This window comes from Nematostella vectensis, chromosome 9 (assembly GCF_932526225.1).
Source record: "Nematostella vectensis chromosome 9, jaNemVect1.1, whole genome shotgun sequence".
Classification (NCBI taxonomy): Eukaryota; Metazoa; Cnidaria; class Anthozoa; order Actiniaria; family Edwardsiidae; genus Nematostella; species Nematostella vectensis.
The window spans coordinates 8,684,600-8,704,983 of NC_064042.1; the positions used below are offsets into that span (position 1 = coordinate 8,684,600).

General features: G+C 40.2%; 2 protein-coding genes across 3 annotated transcripts in view; one reads left to right on the forward strand and one right to left on the reverse strand.

Annotated features, from left to right (window-relative positions):
• Positions 1-6: 6 nt before the first annotated feature.
• Positions 7-6,010, forward strand: LOC5515395 (F-box only protein 3). Of its 2 annotated transcripts, XM_048732028.1 has the most exons (4): positions 7-452; positions 1,668-2,236; positions 2,686-3,027; positions 5,788-6,010. In XM_048732028.1, the coding sequence occupies exons 1-4, from the start codon at positions 50-52 to the stop codon at positions 5,788-5,790; spliced, it is 1,317 nt and encodes a 438-aa protein (XP_048587985.1). In that variant the 5' UTR covers positions 7-49; the 3' UTR covers positions 5,791-6,010. The 2 variants fall into 2 exon arrangements, with proteins under 2 accessions (XP_048587985.1, XP_001635571.1); XM_001635521.3 differs by lacking the exon at positions 5,788-6,010 and having other exon boundaries at positions 2,686-4,462.
• LOC5515440 (protein FORGETTER 1) overlaps positions 4,179-20,384 on the reverse strand; it is a 29,095-nt gene continuing 12,889 nt past the window's right edge. The window contains exons 16-31 of the mRNA XM_048732027.1: positions 20,182-20,301; positions 19,579-19,664; positions 18,566-18,725; positions 18,264-18,454; positions 17,755-17,840; positions 15,058-15,173; positions 14,223-14,318; positions 11,268-11,390; positions 11,114-11,175; positions 10,589-10,687; positions 9,878-10,057; positions 7,895-7,977; positions 7,370-7,453; positions 7,001-7,106; positions 6,229-6,367; positions 4,179-5,298 (exon numbers count right to left, since the gene is read on the reverse strand). Of these exons, the coding sequence (XP_048587984.1) occupies positions 4,603-5,298; positions 6,229-6,367; positions 7,001-7,106; positions 7,370-7,453; positions 7,895-7,977; positions 9,878-10,057; positions 10,589-10,687; positions 11,114-11,175; positions 11,268-11,390; positions 14,223-14,318; positions 15,058-15,173; positions 17,755-17,840; positions 18,264-18,454; positions 18,566-18,725; positions 19,579-19,664; positions 20,182-20,301 (2,427 nt within the window). The 3' untranslated portion in view covers positions 4,179-4,602. The remainder of the gene's footprint in view (positions 5,299-6,228; positions 6,368-7,000; positions 7,107-7,369; positions 7,454-7,894; positions 7,978-9,877; positions 10,058-10,588; positions 10,688-11,113; positions 11,176-11,267; positions 11,391-14,222; positions 14,319-15,057; positions 15,174-17,754; positions 17,841-18,263; positions 18,455-18,565; positions 18,726-19,578; positions 19,665-20,181; positions 20,302-20,384) is intronic.

The following is a 20,384-nucleotide window of genomic DNA, read 5'->3' on the forward strand; positions in this document are numbered from 1 at the left end:
GCCGTCTTGATTCACACTTGTATACAACTGGTCGGACAACTCATCCAAAATGGCGGACGTTTCACAAAATTGGCTCAGTTGCCTTTCTCTGGACAATCTTCCGACCATTCCTTTAGCAAGTGTCCTGTCATATCTTAATGCAAGAGATCTAGCAAGATGTTCCCGTGTTTGTCGACGCTTTGACGAAATTTGCTCCAGTTTACCCTCTTGGAAAGCTTGGTGCGAAAATGGATGGTTTGTGACGACATGTCCAGAGGAGAAAACATGGAAACAAGTCTACATCGAGCAGTTTATGATTTGGGGAAAATACGAGCATTGTTATACAGCGATACGTCGAGCGTGGAACCAAATAGAAGATTTCACGAGAACATTTTGCCCTGAGATTTATAGCTCGCTCAACCCTGGACTCACGGAAACAGAAATCTCAAGGATAGAGGAACGACATTTGAAAGGTGGAGATGTTAGTTGTGATCTATCCTTTTAGAATATTTTAATAGGGGCCATGTCTTTGAAGTTTGTTTAGTCTCGTGTATATTCGATTTTTATATTTTGTTTTGTTGATCTTTTCTTATTAGTTGTTACTTTATCCCTGTTTCTTTAGGTACCTTGTGTATGAGTTCTGTACTAGTCAATTAAAACCCCCACTCCCATGGTCCCGGGGAAGGGTGGGGGATTAGACTTTGACCCTGTACAAAACAGAGAAAAGCCCCCACCCCCTGGGTACACAACTGCAGTCATACGCCTCTACCCCTCAGGATGCAAAATACAGGCAACTATGTACCTGACAACAAGTCATGAAAAAAAGCCTTTATCTTTCAAAGCCAGTACACTTCAGCGAATTTGTACTAATGACTATAGAGATAAGAGTTACCAAACAAATTGAAAAATAAATTATTTTTATCTGGCATTAGTCATCATTCATATTCGTTTTTGCAATTTTGCCATGCAGTTTGCCACACACATTTGTACCCAGGCCCCCATGGTGGGGACAAGTCTTAGAGTTAAATTCAGTCAATCCCCCCACCCCCTCGGACAGACTCTTGCTAAAAAATGCTCTAAACCCCCATGTTAACCCCACACTGCCCGGGACCATGGGGGTTTCAAATGACTAGTGCATTATGTACACCGTAATGTCATAATCAGTGAGGGATCCAAGGGGGGGGGGGGGGGGGGGGGGAGGTGCCTATTCAGACTGAAAATTGTTGTCAATGTACAGTATATTATACCATAATGATTTGAATATAAAAAAACTTATGGTATGAATAATAACAATATGGTGTTTATTTTTATTGAACTCTCAGGTATGATTTATTCTATATATGTACAGTATATTAGTTTTAGTTTAGTTTATTGGCTTTGTCACACAAATATACTACGGTTTACAATAGGAAATAAACAAAATAAAGAAAATAAGAAACAATGTGACAGTAGAAGAAAACAGGGTGTAAGCCCCAATTGAAATTCTTTCCCAACAAATTACAAACAATTAAAATTCTAAAGCGAAAATAAAAATTGAATTACATAAATTTAAGCTCTATGAAATTATGGAGGTTGGTACCATAATGATTTAAATATATGAAAAAAAACTTATGGTATAAATATATAATAAAAAAAATTGTATTAATTTTTATTGAACTCTTAGGTATGATTTATTCTATATATTTCAGGGTTATCGCTCCCTCTTGATGTTAAATGCTCATATCGTATACATAATGGTCAACGTCTTGTGAGCCCAGGACTTATTGGCTCCATGTCTATATCAAGCCATTACCAGAGTGAATCATTACTAGACCTTAATGTAGCATCAAGTGGCCTACAACACAGGGATGGCTTGCGAAACTGTTTGCTGATATCCCTCTGTATATATACGGGAAATGGACAATTTATAGCCCTGACTGACGAGGAAGGCCATATCACAGGGGAAATATTCTGGCCTAGTCCAGACAGGAGTATAATAATGGTGGGATCAGAAGTTATTCCTGTCCGAATGCACAAGTTTCACAGTGCTCTGTGCTTTACGGACTGGCTAACAGAGTTTGCTGATAAACTTGCAAATAATTGTTATTCAGTAATAAATCAAGAGATCTTCAAATTCGAGTTTTCTTCAGAGGCGACAACAGAGGGAATTACTGTGAGGACGACTACATCATTCCTCCCTGAACTTAGCAGTGTTTACCCCCCTTTGTTCTTTTTCACTTACAGGATATCTATATCTATGGATGAGAACTGGCCCATTGTGAGTTTGTCCAAAACTTTCTTGCTTGTGCTACTCTGAATTAATCAATCCTCCCACTACTATTTGATTTATTCAAATACAGAACAATAGCAACATCACACCAGTGAGCACATGTCCAGCTCTCCTGATTTTTGGTGGCCTCGTACATGGATGCCAGAACCATGGCCCTGACATCCGCTAATGCTATTCTGTCTAAAGAAATAAAACTGTGTTTCTCCCCATATTTTTTTGTAGAAGACAGCACAATATTTTTTCTTGAAAAAATACCCCCCCCCCCCCCAAAAAAAAAGAAAACTAAAAAAAAAGACACACATTTTCTTCATTTGTAACACCAAATTTCAGTGAACTTCGGAAATCTACTACTCATATATTTGACTTCTGTCGCACTTCGTGAGAAATGTGTTTGAAACCTAATAAACTTTTAATATTTGAATTATTTGTTCTTCTAGTCCAAAAAATGTCAGTTGACAACACGACACTGGTTCATCACTCAGGGTGATGGCGTGAAGACAGAGGTACACGGAGAGGGTGTGGTCGGCCTATACCCGGTGATGACCCCGGGAGCTGTCACAGAGTATGTGAGCTGTACTACTTTCCAGACACCCACAGGTTCCATGGAAGGTTACTACGTGTTCAAATACTTGGACAATAAGTCAGAAGAGTTTCATGTGCGAGTGCCGTGTATGAACTTCAAGAGTTTGCCATTTGTGCAGGCAGAGGATAGGATACACAGGCTTGGGCGTATTAAGTTGAGGGAAGCACTGGATAAGGGCGAGGGAGGCAGCAGTATGGTAAGCTGATATATATTTCAGAAGATATGTATGCTAAGGTTTTTTAGATCCTATATCATAGCATGTCCAAATGCAAATGCATGCCAAATTTTCCTAGCATTGTATTTTGAAGAGGATGCAAAAAGCCTGAAATGCCATCGTGAACACAATATGATGCTGTCAAAAACAGACCACATAACATGGTGGAACCAGTCACCTCCTTGCTGGTGTGATTCACTTCTACCAAAAAAAAGAAGAGAAATCGTACCAGGAAGTATGTTTGCTTGTAATAACATTACACTAAGGCCATAGCTTTAACCCTATTCAGACCGGGCTTTTTGGGGCTTTGTCTTTCGGCCCCCCCATCCGTAACTTTTCAACCATTGGACCTATAATGACCAAATTTTCAAAGAATCATTAACTGACAAAGAGGATAAGGACATTTGTTTATAAATAGCCTATCTTTCGAAACCTTTGCATAGAACATCTATAAATTCCAAATAAGTTATCATAATCAGCTCGTATTCAAAAAGCGACCGATATTCTAAAAAAAATTGTCTTTGTGACGTCACTTAAGTGAGCAGAAACGGGCAATATTTCTGTTTTTTAGATATGTATTTCTGTGTCTCTTTTCGATAATTTTATTATCTCTTGCAGTAGACATATTATTAGTGACACTGTTTCTATGACAACAATATATTAATATATGTAAATTGTTGTTTAAATGTTGTATAACTTTGCATAAACCGTTTATATGACATGGATTTACATTTTAATAGTTGGTCTTAATGACTTAGCATTTTGCCCAATTTTCATTAAACCTATGTCTCAAAACTTGGTTGCTGTGGTTACCAGGGCACACATTAAAGTTTTGTTTACACCAAACTTATCCAAGATAAATTTTAGGAAAAGTCATCAAATGCAATGCTCTAGCCCAACTAGTTCAAAAATTATTACAGATCAAAGTTTCTGGGGGCCTCAAAAGCCCCCCCCCCCCCCCCCCTTCCCTCCATGTCTGAAAAGGGTTAAGCCTGTGCAAGTTAATAGAATGCATGCACAATGATTTGAATACAAGTCCCTGGTGTTTAATAGACAAAATAGGCAGCACAATGACTCCTAAAACATGTTGTCAAGCCACCATTTAGAATTGTCTTGACAGATAAATTATGATATAGATTGTCACAGTGTTTTATTCAGTGTGTTATATATTATAAGCTGAAACACCTTCTACAGCTAAAACCAATTAATTTCTAACTAATATCCTAAATAAAAAACACCATTATATGGTGGAACTGGCCACAGTATCTAGCAGAGGTAGTTTGAATTTATCCTAAGGTTACAATTATACAACATGTTTCCTTAAAACTAATGGAACATTTTATTTATATTATGATCATGATTGTATTTTCCAATTAATATAAATTCTAATGCTGGCAGTACAATGTCAATCATTTAAGAAAAATAAATAAATATCAGAATGTCCATGGTTTTGTTATTAAATATAATAGAATATATTATTTTTACATTAAAAATATAACTATTTGATGCTTTCTGTCCCCTTTTAGAATACAGTAATTGTTTCATTTATTACCAACATTAAACAATCAAACAATTGTCTATGTGTTGATTGATAATTGCGTTACCAACCCCTTTTTCAAAAGCTTTGTTACAGATTGGACAAGCCATGGTCGTATCTTCCTTATTAGCAACTCCTTCATCTGCAGATATTTCTTTGCCTGCTTCACCTTTCAATGAGACCGTATTCCCTTGCCCTCCCCCCTTAACCATGACATTTTTCCCTTGCCCGCCCCCCTTTATCATGACATTTTTCCCTTGCCCTACCCCCTTACCCATAGATGAAAAAATGCTAGACTGTTTTGACTTCTTTGCCCTGCTGCCTATGGTGCTTGAAGCTGTCCTTTTGTTAGACTTAGAGACTGGTAAAGGTGGCCTTCCCCTCTTACTAGCCGAGGGTGCTGGCTTGGTGGGTGCGCTGACCATAGGAGGGGACACCCTTACGGCCGATGCATGACTTGAAGAAGTAGTGGGCGGTTCAGACCTTGTAACGCCATCTGAGGTGATGTTATTTTGTTCTATATTTTCATCAGTACCTTTCGCATCTGCATTTTCCTCAATGGACAGTTTTGGTCGGAAGAAGTTTTTAATAGTTACTGGAGGGTTGATAGCTTTGGCCAGGGTCCTGCTGTTGATATTTGATACTGACTCCTCTGTTGCTACTTTAGTGCTTGCCCTCTGAGGGAGTGTTAGACCAAGCAACCCGCTCTGCATTCCCTAGAAGATCAAATAAATCAAATCTTTTAAATTACTGGAAATTTTATCAAATGAGCTTATAGGGGCAGGAAACCAATAATTAAGTTAACATGACAATTAAGTTAACATGGGTTATGAGAGAGGGTTGACAGTTGAATCCTTCAGTTTATACTCTTTACATGCTCTATGATTGCCCCCCCCCCCCCAACTGTTTGAACACCACAGATAGAGATACATAACTCCCGAAAAATGGTCTTAAAATCTTTCCGGAGTTTCTCCAAAAAATTTCTAAAAATCCAGAATTTGTCTCTAAAAATCCTGATTTCTCCCCTAAAAATGTTGAATTTTTTTTTCTTCCATAAATAAGCCATTCCTCCTTTAATTATAAGAAATATATCTTTATCTTGTGTTTTTTTATTTATTGTGCATGTATAAATGGGCAATTCAGCATTATTTGCATAGAAAGAAACTTTCCACGATTTACACATGTTTTACAAACTCTCCTATCAGTGAAGCAAACAAGCCAACAAGGCATTCTGGGAATATGGCCAAAGCCGCTGACCGGTAAAGTGACTAAATAGCCAAGCAAGGTTATTGACAACTTTATCGACGATCGGTTTAGTTAAGAATTTCTACCGAAAATCGGCAGCATTTGGAATATGATTTTCTTAAAATCCTGAAATTTTTTCTAAAAATCTTTAGATTTTATAAAAATCCCGTTTGACTCTAAAAATCCTAAAAAAATAAAATCCGGAATTATGTATGTAGGCCTAACCACAGATTTGTTCATATTAGTAATGGTTAGCCAGTAATGATGGGCGATGTTGGCACTTTTTAAAGTGCTTAAAAACACTGGGCTTTTTAACCTTCAATGAGACCATCTTTGGCAAGAAGTGAAATAGCATAATATCAGCAAGTGAAGCTCAGCATTAACTATGTTCATAAGCATACCAACAGTGGATCCAAATTCTGCTGCTCCTTTAATAATGCTGTCACCACAGGGATAAGTTGCTCAGGGTAACGTAATCCTACTAGCCGCTGACCATCGTCCAACTCTACACGGATTACCCGTAACATGCGGTCCTCCCGGCTGCCAATACAAAGAAAACAACCTCTTATACTAAAGAGTTTGTAAAATGGTATTTTCACCTATTATTGAAATTCCCCCATAAACTTGGGGGAATTCGCACACTAGGATTTTAGTCTAATAATGGATGGACATTGCTTAGTACAACAGACTAGACTTCGTAAACAGGTTTTTGCCTATTATGGCAAGATACCCATTAATTGTTGGCTTGCTGGGCACAAGAAATAAAACAAGATTATGAAAGGGATTTGAAGCAACTGCAGAATACCCGTCCAAGAGTAAAGAGTTAACAATGGGACCTCACATCTCGATTTTTATACACAGAACAAGCCAGTAAATACAAGTAAAATGCAAAAAAGTGGATGAGTATTCTGAAGTTTAGCCAGCAGTGATTGTCTTGTGCTTATTTATATACAACAATTTCTTGAATCACTCGGCTCTATTTTTTTGACGTTTCGGCAATGCTGCCTTCATCAGGATGAAGGCAGGATAAAGGCAGCATTGCCGAAACGTCGAAAAAAAAAGAGAACTTAGTGATTCAAGAAATTGTTGTATATAAATAACCATTTTGTGAAGCCTGCAGATTTTTGTAAATCATCACATCCACTCCTAAGGACTCCTAAGACAAGTGGTTACCTGAGGCCAGCTTTCTCTGCATGCCTTGAAACGGCCCATTCCAGCGTGGATAAGATGGGCACAATACCACCACACAACAAGTGAACCCTTGAGATACGGCAGCCAACTGCAACCAGAGAAACAAACGATATACAGGAGAACACAATCACAAAACATCTGATCCTGTTCAATACGACGGCCAATGGCAATCAGCCGTGCAATTACAAGACTTTGAGTTTGGGAGAGCAAACATGCCCGTAAAACTGTGCTTCGCATGTTTGTATTTGTGATGATTAACTAATGCTAATCTTTTAGATATTTCAAAAAGACCGACTAACAGTAGAGGGCCTAAATAATAAAGAAGGTATCCAGTCGTAATATGAGCCATACCTCTGCAGAGTGGGCCGGTCTTACATCCTGGTCCATGGAAGCAGTGATCCCTTGTCTTATCATATTGCATCTTCCAGCCTTTCTCTAAATGCACACATTCTAATTAACAAAGATCCACCATGTTGGCAATATGATGCCAGTTTGTGCATATTGATCAAGCTCTTACACATCAGGTGTGTACACAGTCATTTCTTATCAAGGAATCTTCAAATACTATTCTTGTTCCATACGACACTTATGACTGTGCATTCCCCGCCCCCAAGCCAATCCTGGATACACGCCAGCACATTATTTTCTTGCAGGTGGTGAGTTAGGCTTGATGGCATCCCATACAACATGGTGTATTTACCCAGGAGGTCTGGGTGAAGGAGGCTTTATCGTGGCAATATGTCAGTGTGTAAAATAACCCTTTTACCAACAGTACCTGCTTCATCTGGGCTGATCTTGGTGTATACTTGTGTAGGAGGTCTGGGTGAAGGAGGCTTTATTGTGGCAATATGTCAGTGTGTAAAATAACCCTTTTACCTGCTTCATCTGGGCTGATCTTGGTGTATTTGTGCAAAAGGTCAGTCTTCTCTTCTTCAAACGGCGATTGCCCAGTGTTTGGTCTGAGGTAAAAAGATTGTGTCACAAAAAGTAACAAAGTAAGAAAACACTTCATCACCTGCAAATAGACAAGGAACTGTCATCTACATGTTGAAATATCAATAATAATGATACAAGTATTCAACTGAGAAAATGATATTTATTTGAACATCAATGGCATATCATACTAAATCCAGGAGATGAGAGATCTGGAGACGAAACTTTTCAATTTTCACACATTTTGGGATTTCATTTTCGTTTCACTTGGAGCAAATCAAATCCATTCCAATCTGGAACTTTATGTCTTATCTATTCTATCATTTCAAAAAATAGTAGCACCTTCCTATAAAAGTTTGTTTCAAATTGGACATTTTGGGTGGTGTAACAACGTTATTTTACAAGCGTAATCAAATGAAGGTGAGAAAACAATGAATGATGCGCGCAAATTATAAAGAAGAAAGCTACATCGATTGTGTGGGGAAACAATGAGCAATGTGCGCAAATGAAAAACGAATGTGCGTCATCAATTTGAATTGTGAGAAAACAATGAGCAATATGCGCAAATGAAAAAAAAACGAATGTGCGTCATCAATTTGAATTTTCAGAAAACAATGAGCAATATGCGCAAATGAAAAAAAAACGAATGTGCGTCATCAATTTGAATTTTGAGAAAACAATGGATGCGCGCAAACGATAAAAGATCGCGCGTCAGCAATTGAAATTTTGAGAAAACAATGAGCAATGCGCGCAAATGATAAAAGAATGCGCGTCATCAATTGGAATTGTGGGAAAACAATGAGCAATTCGTGCAAACGATAAACGAACGCGCGTCATTAATTGCAGTTGTGAGAGAACAATGAGTTGTGCGCAAATGAAAAACGAACGTGCGTCATCAATTTGAATTGTGAGGAAAAAATGAGCAATGCATGTAAATGAAAACGAAACGGCGTTCTCCACTGGAGTTGAAAGAAAACAATGACAAATGCGCGTAAATGATAAACGAATGCGCTTCATCAATTGTAATTGTGAGAAAACTGAGAAATGCGCGCAAATGAAAAACGAATGCGCATCATCAATTGTAATTGTGGGAAAACAATGTGAAATGCGCGCAAATGAAAATCGAACGCGCGTCATCAATTCGAGTTGTTAGAAAACAAGGTGTTACGCACAAATTTTAAACGAACACGCATCATCAATTGGAATTGTGAGAAAACAATGAGAAATGCGCGCAAATGATAGACGAACGCGCTTCATACGTATACGTATTCGTTTCAAAACGCTACCTTTTTGTTACAGGTACGGGTATCGTCCACACGTAAACTACAGACTCGTACCCAGTCGTTATTTGCTGTTGCGCGGGCATCCACAGGAATCCTGAAGCGAAGACGGAAAAAGCGAATTCCGACCCCGAAACCGCATCCTGATCGTCATGCATCGCGCGGCGTCTGGGTACGAGACTGCGTAAACACGAAAACGATGACCAAAAACGGAACGATTTGAAAACGATATCCAAAGTGGAACAATTTGAAAAAAGATACCCTTTCGCCGTGTGGACGAAGGATACGGAACCTTTCGAAAGTGATGGCGTGATAACTAAATCCACTTTGCGCTTCGTGTGGACGCGGATCTTTTTGAAAACGGAACAAAAAGGTTGCGTTTCAAACGTAAACGGATACGTGGGGACAGGGTCTTAGTAATACGAAAACAATGAGCAATGCGCGCTAATGTCAAGCGAACACGCGTCATCAATTCTAATGATGCGAAAACAACGAGCGCGGGCTAATAACAATAACACGCGTCATCAATGCAGATTGTGAAAAAACTATAGGCAGCTGCGTGCAGAATATTAAATCATATTTTCAAGTAACGAACTTCACGTGAAGAAGACACTAGCATATTTCTGGTCGCTTCTCTCCAACTCACCTGATGATGTTGAAGAGATGCGTCGAGTTCTCTTTCTGAATGGCTAAGAGGTAAAAACGTTGGTATCGCTGTTCGCGTTTGGACCAGTAGAAGCCGTCATGCTTGCCCTGAGCGCTATTCTCATACCGCTTCATTGCTGCTGGCCACTCTATACCGCGGTCAACACTCAAGGTCACGTGCCTGCAGAAAGAAACTGGTATTTAACAAGGTATATATCTTCAGGCCACAATTCCTTTGAAGGTAGTGATGTTATAATTAACGGGCTGTAGTCTGGGTCATCCATGGCTATCTCTCTGTTTGCACGAGGCTTTACTATGGCCATCTCTTTTTGTGCACGAGGCTTTACCATGGCTATCCTTCTGTGTGCAAAAGGCTTAACCATGGTCATTTCTCCGTGCAAACGAGGCTTAACCATGGTTATCTTTCTATGTACACAAGGCTTTACCATGGCTATCCTTCTGTGTGCACAAGGCTTTACCATGGCTATCCTTCTGTGTGCACAAGGCTTTACAGTGGCTATCTCTCTGTTTGCACAAGGCTTTACCGTGGATATCCTTCTGTGTGCACCAGGCTTTACCATTGTCCTCTATCGTGCAAACGAGGCTTAACCATGGTTATCTCTCTGTGGGTATGAGGCTTTACCGTGGCCATCTCTCCGTGTGCACACGTCTCCCAAACTAATACTAAATCATTGGCGAATTGTCTACTCACTGTGTTGGCATGATTCCTTTGACTTCGGTAAAGACGGGGCATGGCGGGCCGACCATCGTGATAGATGAGGCTGTCAAATCTGTAACGCCTTCATTATACCTGGTAAATCAATCACTGCACTCAGAAATATTCTAAATTGGTACGTACCTCGGAAATCCCTTGGAAACCTTTCGGAACTATTCTAACCCTTATCCCCTTACTACCCTACTCCTGCTACAGCCTTTCGGGCAGAAGCGAGGGAACCGCATTAGAAGATAGAGATCGCGGATACAGAAGGTGTTGACCAAAAATCGACAATGGAAAAAAGCTATCGCAAGCAAATAAACACACAAAACGCAAATATTCAAGGCAGTGAGGCCTATTTAATGGAGTGGAATAGAAGCAACCTTTCTCTCGCTATAGCATATTTGTTCGAGATTCTGATTTATAGCCTAACCTTTCTCGGCAATGCTTTCTAGTTTATGGACTAAAAGACATCGTCTTATACAGATTTGACAAAATCAAAAAGAAAAGTCATTTACTTACTTTCCTTCTCGCTTGGCAGTCTCGATAGTTGCGTTCAAACACTCCGAGAAGTAAGAGAAAATCTGTCACGAAAGTACACAGATAAGACGATGAGCATTAGTTCATCAGTTCAGGGGCTTCCTGTGGTGCACCACAGGGATACGATTAATCTTACCAGGTTCTGCTTCTCCACGGACAATCCCAGAATTCTGTTCAAGAATCGCGATACGTCACCAGCTTCCTTCTCCTTGACGACTGAACTCCCGGGCTCCGTGAGACCCATAGAGAGAAGACACTCCTAGAAATGTAAAAAAGGTGACAACTCCATGGCAGGATAGGCAGCTTATTCAGAGACTTTTTAGTCCAGTCAATCTGTGGTTTCAGGTGGAACTAATTGCAATCGCTCAACGGATTTTGAACAAGTGATACAACTTAGTTAACATACTAAAAGTCCCCAAAAATCCCTATGGTGGAACATCCTGAAATTTGTGACTTTTCCATATCGGAGCAAAACCACAGGGTACCCGCGTCGGTAAAACGGAAAAATAATAAAATACACGTCTAAATCAGTACATTTGAAAGACCATTGGTCAAAGTTGATTAAATACCCAGTTTGGATATCAAAATAAAGCAAATTGCCCCTGTTTTATATCTTTTTCCAATATTTCTGTAATCCAAAAACCAAAGGGTACCCGCGTCGAAAACACTAAACAAATTTAAAAATTCAAGCCTGAATCAGAAAATTTTCAAAGGTCACCGCTATATACTCAGACGACACCAAGCTATACCGAAGAATCTCTTCGATGAAGGACTGTGAAGCTCTTCAGGATGACCTGACAAGTCTAACAAGTGGAGCGACGAAACAAATATAAAGTGTTAATTAAGTCTTGACAGTCTTACGGAAGAAAATCAGCTTGGCGGCACAAGTCTTCAGCGCATCAACATTAAAAAAGATCTCGGGGGCACAATATCGAGCAATCTCACATAGGACACCCACATTCTATTTGTGGTGTCCAAGGCCAACAGAATGCTTGGTCTGCTCAAGAGGACATTTGTCCTAATTACAGATACAGGGTCAGGCGTACTCTATACCTGTCCCTTGTCAAGTCGCAGCTCTGTTTCGCCACTGAAGTCTGGTCCCCCGGCAGCGTAAGACTTAAAATGTCCTCCTAGAAAGAGTTAAAAGGCGAGCCACCTGTTGAATTCTAAGATCCAAGATCGGAGACTTAAGCTATAAAGAGCGACTTCTAAAACTCGATCTACTACCCTTTGTCTACGACTGAGAGGTGAAGGACCTAATCTTTTTTTTAGTGTAACTAACTAGTGTAACTTCGACCTGAATGTTCAACTTTTTGTCACTTTTGTCAATCATAATCATACTCGTAACCTGAACCCAACCTTAACTTTATCTCTGGCTCTTTGCAGAACAACTACGTTTCGAGCATCTTATTTCAATCGTATTGTAAAACCATAGAATCTAGTATGTAACTTAACTCAGTTCAAAACGTTCTCTGGCCTACTGGCGCTTATAAATATTTCCTGAAGAACCATTATCAGACCCTACTTGCCAATGTTTTCAACGTAGACTGTACATGGTCCATCGCACGGTCTGTGACTGCCACCACAGTTATTTTTTATATTCATTTTATTTCCAATTTGTTTGTTTGGGGGTACGTCCTGCATGGACCCTGTGCCCGTTTACGTATGACCCCCCATTGGTCATCTTTGTTGTCAAATAAAGCTTTTGAAGACTATTCTAGTAATCAGTAACACTTTTGTGTTTTTTTGAGGTTTTACACCCAGCCTAAAGAAAGCAAATGCAATCCAATTTGTGCATTTGCACCGAACCATTTCTAGCAGCGATCCGTGTGTTGGAGGTAAGTCTGTCCGCACTGGACTATCCCCAATGATCGCTGATAAATATAATGCGATACAAATGCTAATCGGATTGCAGCACCAGAATATGAACCTGCAAGAAGAATTGTCTAGACTGTAGTGCGACGTTTGTAAAGTGTAAGTCAGACTTGTCACAATTCTGGACTAATCGAGCTAGAGCTAGACGTTCAGTATCATTAGAAGTGTAAGTAGCTTTCTCTAGGCTGTTTCAAAACCTCAAGAAATGACAAAAGTGTTCCAGATTACCGCTGTATTACATGTTTGAATAGGCTACCTACTGACCTGATGTCACATATAAGTTTGTTTTCTAGACAATTTTCAGTCACTGACGCGAGTGCGAAGAATGCAGAAATACATTTGTGGAGAAAATATTTGAAATAGAAATAAAACATGGAAAGTTGCTTTATTTCGATACTAAAATTGTGTCTTTAATCATTTTTGGCCAATGACCTTTGAAATTTTCTGATTCAGACTTGTATTTTCAATTTTTTCAGAGTTTTCGGCGCGGGTACCCTATGGTTTTTGGAATACAGAAATATTGGAAAAAAGTTATTAAACAGGGGCAATTTGCTTTGTTTCGATATCCAAACATTGTCCTTAATTAACTTTGACCAATGGCCTTTTCAATGTACTGATTGAAACGTGTATTTTATTTTTTTCCGTTTTAACGACGCGGGTAACCTGTGGTTTTGCTCCGAAATGGAAAAACCACATATTTCAAGATGTTCCACCAAAGGGATTTTTGGGGACTTTTAGTATCTTAACTAGGTTGTATCACTTGTTCAAAATCCGCTGAGAGAAATTCTATTGCAATAAGTGCCACCTGGGCCATAAAAATTTCATTGATTGACTGGACTATTTATAGACGACAACGATACGGGATACACAAAGCCGAAGCCCTAAAGAATCATGTGAAATACATGCTTTGAGTGTATATCCTTGTACACGAGGACGTGAAAAACGTGGCATTATTCGCTTTATGAAGCATTTATAATTTCCTTGAGAAAAGTGAGGCCGTTATATACATGTGATATCGCGTGGCATTATTCACGCTATAAGTCATTCATAATCTCCTTCAGATATATGAGTCCGTGAAATTCTCGTGAGAGCGTTCATGATTTCCTGAGATAATCCGAAGTATTCCCTGAGATACGCGAGGCCCTATCTCTATCAAAAGCATATGAAGTACATACGAGTGTACGTTGTATCATTGACAAGCATATGATTGCCATACCTTCATGATCTCATTGAAGTGCACGAAGTCGTAGCTCTTGTCGTTTTGTGTGCCTCTTAGGATCTTCTCCATCATCACTCCACCTGGCAGCTGGTTCTTTATGAAATAGTAGACACAACTATGATTGGAAATCTCCACGGAAGAAGAGATAATAAGAGCAACAGGAAAAAGTTTAAGATATACTTAGTAAAGGTGGATAAAGTGGAGGAATGCATGCAAGGAGAGTGGATGGGACAAAGGTGAGCCAAGGTGGGAATTGTAGACGCGTTAGAGGGTAAGCTGGGTGAGGTAAGGTAAGGTAAGGTAAGTTAAGATAGCCGATGGTGAGGTAGGTTTAAGGTGGGAAAGGAGATATATGATTAGGTAAGGTAAGCTGGATGAGGTGAGATGATGAGGCAAGGGGAGTTGATGTATGATGGGGTGAGAAGAGGTAAGCTAAGTAAGTTGACTAAAGAAAGCGTATGGTGAGGTGAGTTTTAGTAAGGTGGGGAAGGGGAAGGGGATACAAGATAAGGTTAGTTGGATGAGGTAGGTAAGGTGAGTAAGATAGCCTATGGTGAGGTAGGTTTAAGTGAGGTGGGGATAGGTACACATGATTAGGTACACATGATCAGGATACATGATTAGGATTAGGTGGATGAGACAAGGAAAAGGGAGTTGATGTATGGTAGGATGAGGTAAGGAAAAGTGGGGTCAGATGTAATTTCAGTCAATAATACAAGGATAACACAAACCTTTTTATACCTTGTGTATACCAACGTGAAAAAAGTGGGAAGATATGTTAAGATGAGACAGAATAAGGTGATTAAGGCAAAACACACCAAAGAATACCCACCAGATTAATTGCTTGGTACATAGCGCGTAAAGCTGACCGCCCATACGAAGTATCAAAGTTAAACTTGGTCAGATCTGCACCTGTGGCCGCACGGCGGTCACCTTTGGTCAGTGCACCTACAAGTCAAAGACCAAAAACGTCAGCAGTCTTTAGTAAATTGGACAACAAAGCTGAAGAATGGCTCTGTCCATTTATGATATGATGAAGCTGAGCTAGGAAGAAATATTGGCAAAAGAATTTGTACATTTTAGTCAGAGTAGAATACGTACCGAGTGACTGAAGTAATACTCGAATACGTGTACCGAGTGATGCTCGAATACGTACCGAGTGATTGGAGTGATGCTTGAATACGTGTACCGAGTGATGCTCGAATACGTACCGAGTGACTGGAGTGATGCTCGAATACTTACCGAGTGATTGGAGTGATGCTAAAATATGTGTACCGAGTGATGCTCGAATACGTACCGAGTGATTGGAGTGATGCTCGAATACGTGTACCGAGTGATGCTCGAATACGTACCGAGTGATTGGAGTGATGCTCGAATATGTGTACCGAGTGATGCTCGAAAACGTACCGAGTGATTGTAGTAAGGCATGAATACGTACTTCGATACTTCGATTTATTACTCCTATAAGTAGCTTTCGCTAATACTAGGAGGCATATAGAGCTAAAATAATTACAATAAGTATTGCTCAAATAATAACGAATAATTATGATACAAAGAGTATTAAAGAGTAACTGTATAAGTAAATATTGTAATTATTGTATAATTATAATACAAAGAGTATTAAAGAGTAACTGTTGCAAAAACAAACATCAATGTATAAATAAGTAAATAAATAAATAAATAAGTAAATAGATAAAATAAGAAAAACAGGATAGATACTTGAGACAAATAGGTAATAAACAAATAAATAAATTAGTAGTGAATAACAAGCAGACAAACGAAATATTTAATGGACCCTTCCCCCTACGGCGCTCCACACCCCCATCCACACCAGAATCACTCGCAACCGCTTCAACAAAGCATTGCAGAGGACTCCGGCGTAGACAGAAGCACAGAACGCCACAAGGGGAAAGGACCATTGAGGATCTAAATGCTAACACAAGTAACATGCACTTTAAATCTAATTGCAGATAAATGATATAAATAAATAGCTAAATACATAAATAATAAATAGATAAATAGCTAAATAAATAAATAAATGAATGAATAATAAGTAAACAAACAAACTAAGCAGCTAATGGGTTGGGGATCTAAAGCCTGCGCAAGTAGCAAGGTACTTGTAAAGATCTAACTGCAGGCTGAACAGCAGCCTTATACTTGGCAAGGGTATTAATTGATTTGACGTCGTTGGGGAGCAAATTCCAGATTCTTATGGCTCTAGCGAAAAAAGAATAGTTGAAAGCTAGGGTATTTGCTTGCAATTGGTTATAATACAGCTCTTTGCGCCTGGTGGATCTGGTTGATCGCGTGACAAGATCAGGTAATTTAGCATATATGAGACTATTATGAAATTTATAAAATAAGATAGCCTGACTAGTTAAACGTCTTTGTTCAAGAGTGTCCCAAGATAGGTCTTTAACAAGTTTTGTGGTACTTGCATACGGGTCATATGTGTTGGTGACGAACCGTGCAGCGTTCTTTTGCACTTGTTCCAGGCGATTGACATCGGTATCAGTATAAGGGTTCCAAGCTGGAGCTGCGTATTCAAGAATAGGTCTTACTAAGGTAAAGTATGCTCTCTCTTTAACTAGCTGACTGCATGGTTTCAAAGTCCTGCGAAGAAGACCAAGAACTTTGTTTGCCTTATCCGAGATTTTAGATGCGTGGGGGCCCCAGCGAAGATTGGAGGAACAGCGTACTCCAAGGTAATCTTGCTCTGCAACTTTGGATAGAGACTTATTGTTGATGGAGTAAGTATGCAAGGATGGTTTGCGCTTGTTTGTGATAGAAAGCAGATGACACTTAGACACGTTGAATTCCATTTGCCAATCATTTGACCATTTAGTTAAGTTATCCAGGTCTTGCTGGAGCACTTGATGATCATCTGCACTTGATGATCGTATGCAGTGATTATAGTAATGCTCGAATACGTACCGAGAGATTGTATTAATGCTCGAATACGTAGCGAATGATGCTCGAATTAGTACCGAGTGATTTTAGTAATGCACGAATACATACCGAGTAATGCTCGAATACGTACCGAAGGATTGTATTAATGCTCGAATACATACCGAGTGATGCCCGTATACGTACCGAGTGATTTTAGTAATGCTTAAATACATACCGAGTGATTGCAGTAATGCTCGAATACATACCGAGGGGGATTGTAGTAATGCTCGAATACATACCGAGTAATGCTCCAATACGTACCGAGGGATTGTAGTAATGCTCGAATACATACCGAGTAATGCTCGAATACGTACCGAGGGATTGTAGTAATGCCCGAATACATACCGAGTAATGCTCGAATACGTACTGAGGGATTGTAGTTATGCTCGAATACGTACCGAGGGATTGTAGTAATGCTCGAATACATACCGAGGGGGATTGTAGTAATGCTCGAATACGTACCGAAGGGATTGTAGTAATGCTCGAATACATACCGAGGGGGGTTGTAGTAATGCTCGAATACATACCGAGGGATTGTAGTAATGCCCGAATACATACCGAGTAATGCTCGTATACGTACCGAGTGATTGTAGTCTACGAGCAACAGCTGCCGCAAACCTCCTCTCTCCTCCAAGATTCGTGGTAACCAGCTTGTAGATAGGGCCACTGTTAGGAAATACAGATTTGAGATTTGTATGGTAGGTGACCAGTGGAAAAGTTACAGGAAATTCACGGTGATTACACTGATAATACACGGTGAATACAAAACAAGGTGAATACACAGATAATAAACGAAGAATACACGGTAGATACAATAAACGGTGAATACAATACACGGTAAATACAATACACGGTTAATACAGAGTGAATCTACGAAGGTTACACAGTGAATACTCGAAGCTTTCGGTTTTCTTGAAGGAGTCATGTCTACAGCATTTCCAATGTGACATTTGAGCGGTTAACTTATAAACTCGATATAGCCCCGCGAAGCCAGTGTCACTGAATGCAAGGGCGTTGGCTACCAGCCATCGCTTTCATGCATATCTACGGAAAGTTCTATCCTTCCTATGTACTCCCCCTTATCGTCACCTGCTCTGATTGGAGCGATGTGATCTTCCTAGCTGCTGAACGGCTTTATCGGCGCTCCATGGCAACTCGATGGTCACGTGGACACGCCGTCTCTGATTGGCTGCTCTGAGGTCGGCATGGAGGGATATCCCAGTACTTGCAGCGTCACTGATGATAGCTACGAGTTTGCTACCACTCATAAAACTGTTCCTCTGAAATAAAAAAGAAAAACATTTATCTATTATACTTTACTGATCCACGGTATATTCGTCTTTCTTCTTTTGGCAAGGTGTTATTTCATATTCACTAAATCTCATATTCACCTCTTGGATGTTGAGGCTATCCACGTGCGAGCTGTCAGACTCACGGGCTTCATAGTGAGGCTCCCTGTCTTGCGCAGTGCGCACGACACGACCGCGCCTTCCCGTCATCTCCGCCACGCAATCAGGACCACCCATCTTGTCAATTAAGTCATCGAGAGGACTGGGACACAAGCGGTGATAGATAGCGGTGGTGAGTGAATGAGACAAAAAGATGGCTGCTCTTGATAGAATGATTGGTATATGCGGTGATAGAATGGTGAGTGGATGAGACAAAAAGATGGCTGCTCTTGATAGAATGATTGGTATATGCGGTGATAGAATGGTGAGTGGTTGAGGCAAAAAGATGGCTGCTCTTGATAGAATGATTGACATATGCGGTGATAGAATGGTGAGTGGATGAGACAAAAAGATGGCTGCTCTTGATAGAATGATTGGCATATGCGGTGATAGAATGGTGAGTGGATGAGGCAAAAAGATGGCTGCTCTTGATAGAATGATTGGCATATGCGGTGATAGAATGGTGAGTGAATGAGACAAAAAGATGGCTGCTCTTGATAGAATGATTGGCATATGCGGTGATAGAATGGTGAGTGGTTGAGGCAAAAAGATGGCTGCTCTTGATAGAATGATTGACATATGCGGTGATAGAATGGTGAGTGGATGAGACAAAAAGATGGCTGCTCTTGATAGAATGATTGACATATGCGGTGATAGAATGGTGAGTGGATGAGACAAAAAGATGGCTGCTCTTGATAGAATGATTGGTATATGCGGTGATAGAATGGTGAGTGGATGAGGCAAAAAGATGGCTGCTCTTGATAGAATGATTGGCATATGCGGTAATAGGAAATTGAGCTACCATTTCCTCTTAACACAATTTCACGCTGGGTCACCCACCAAGGCGCATGTAACGCAACTCACCCGATGGGTCATGTGATAACGTCAAGGTGGATGTCACGCAACTCACCTAATGAGTCACATGACAATGTCACGGTCCATGTCACGCAACTCACCTGATTGGCAGATTGATTTTCTTGACAAATCCAAGCAGTAGAGACTTGGCGGTAACAGCCCACGTGTCCTCCTTAGACTCACCCGACTGAAGACAAAACAAAGGCGGTAAACAGATTCATCCTCGCGCAACCCACACAAACCGCATGCCGCTTGTTTAAGGGCGGCATTTAAACGAGCAAAAACAGTACTCAGCGGTCAAGTGAGTAGGGCCTTAGCGCGCGTGGATAATCTAGCTGTAGGACGTCGGCGTGTAGTCACTTTAACTTAAGCAAAGCTATGACGGCGACGACAAGGATATGATATGCTTTCAGTCTTAGCGCTCAATCCTAAACTAGCTTCAATAAGATTCACTCGTTTTTATAGACCCGAAAAGTATGGACAAGCCTAGAACCTTATTTTTTACCTTAGTGAACAATGATAATTATTGTTTTCAGCGCTCAAGTTCCTAAGAGTGCGTAGAAGAGCCCGCAAACGGCGATATGGAAAGAGTGCAATTGGCTTCTGGCATTAAGGGATCAGGTATTCCAAGGCGACAGTACTAAAAATAAATGCGCGTACGTTTGATTCTATCGACGTCCAGCTTAACGTCTGGTAATGCTTACGGTGCTTTGTATCTTGACTGGAAAGTACTGAGTAATGAAGCGTGTCATGATTTCCTCGCAGATAGAGATGAACCGGTTGATTCGGCCGCCATTACGGTTCAACTCACTTTCCAAGCTCGCCTGGAGGAAAAAAGAAAAAAAAAAAAAAAGTGAGCTTTTTAAAATCACCGTATGCGAATGTGAGTTTCTACGATACATCAGTG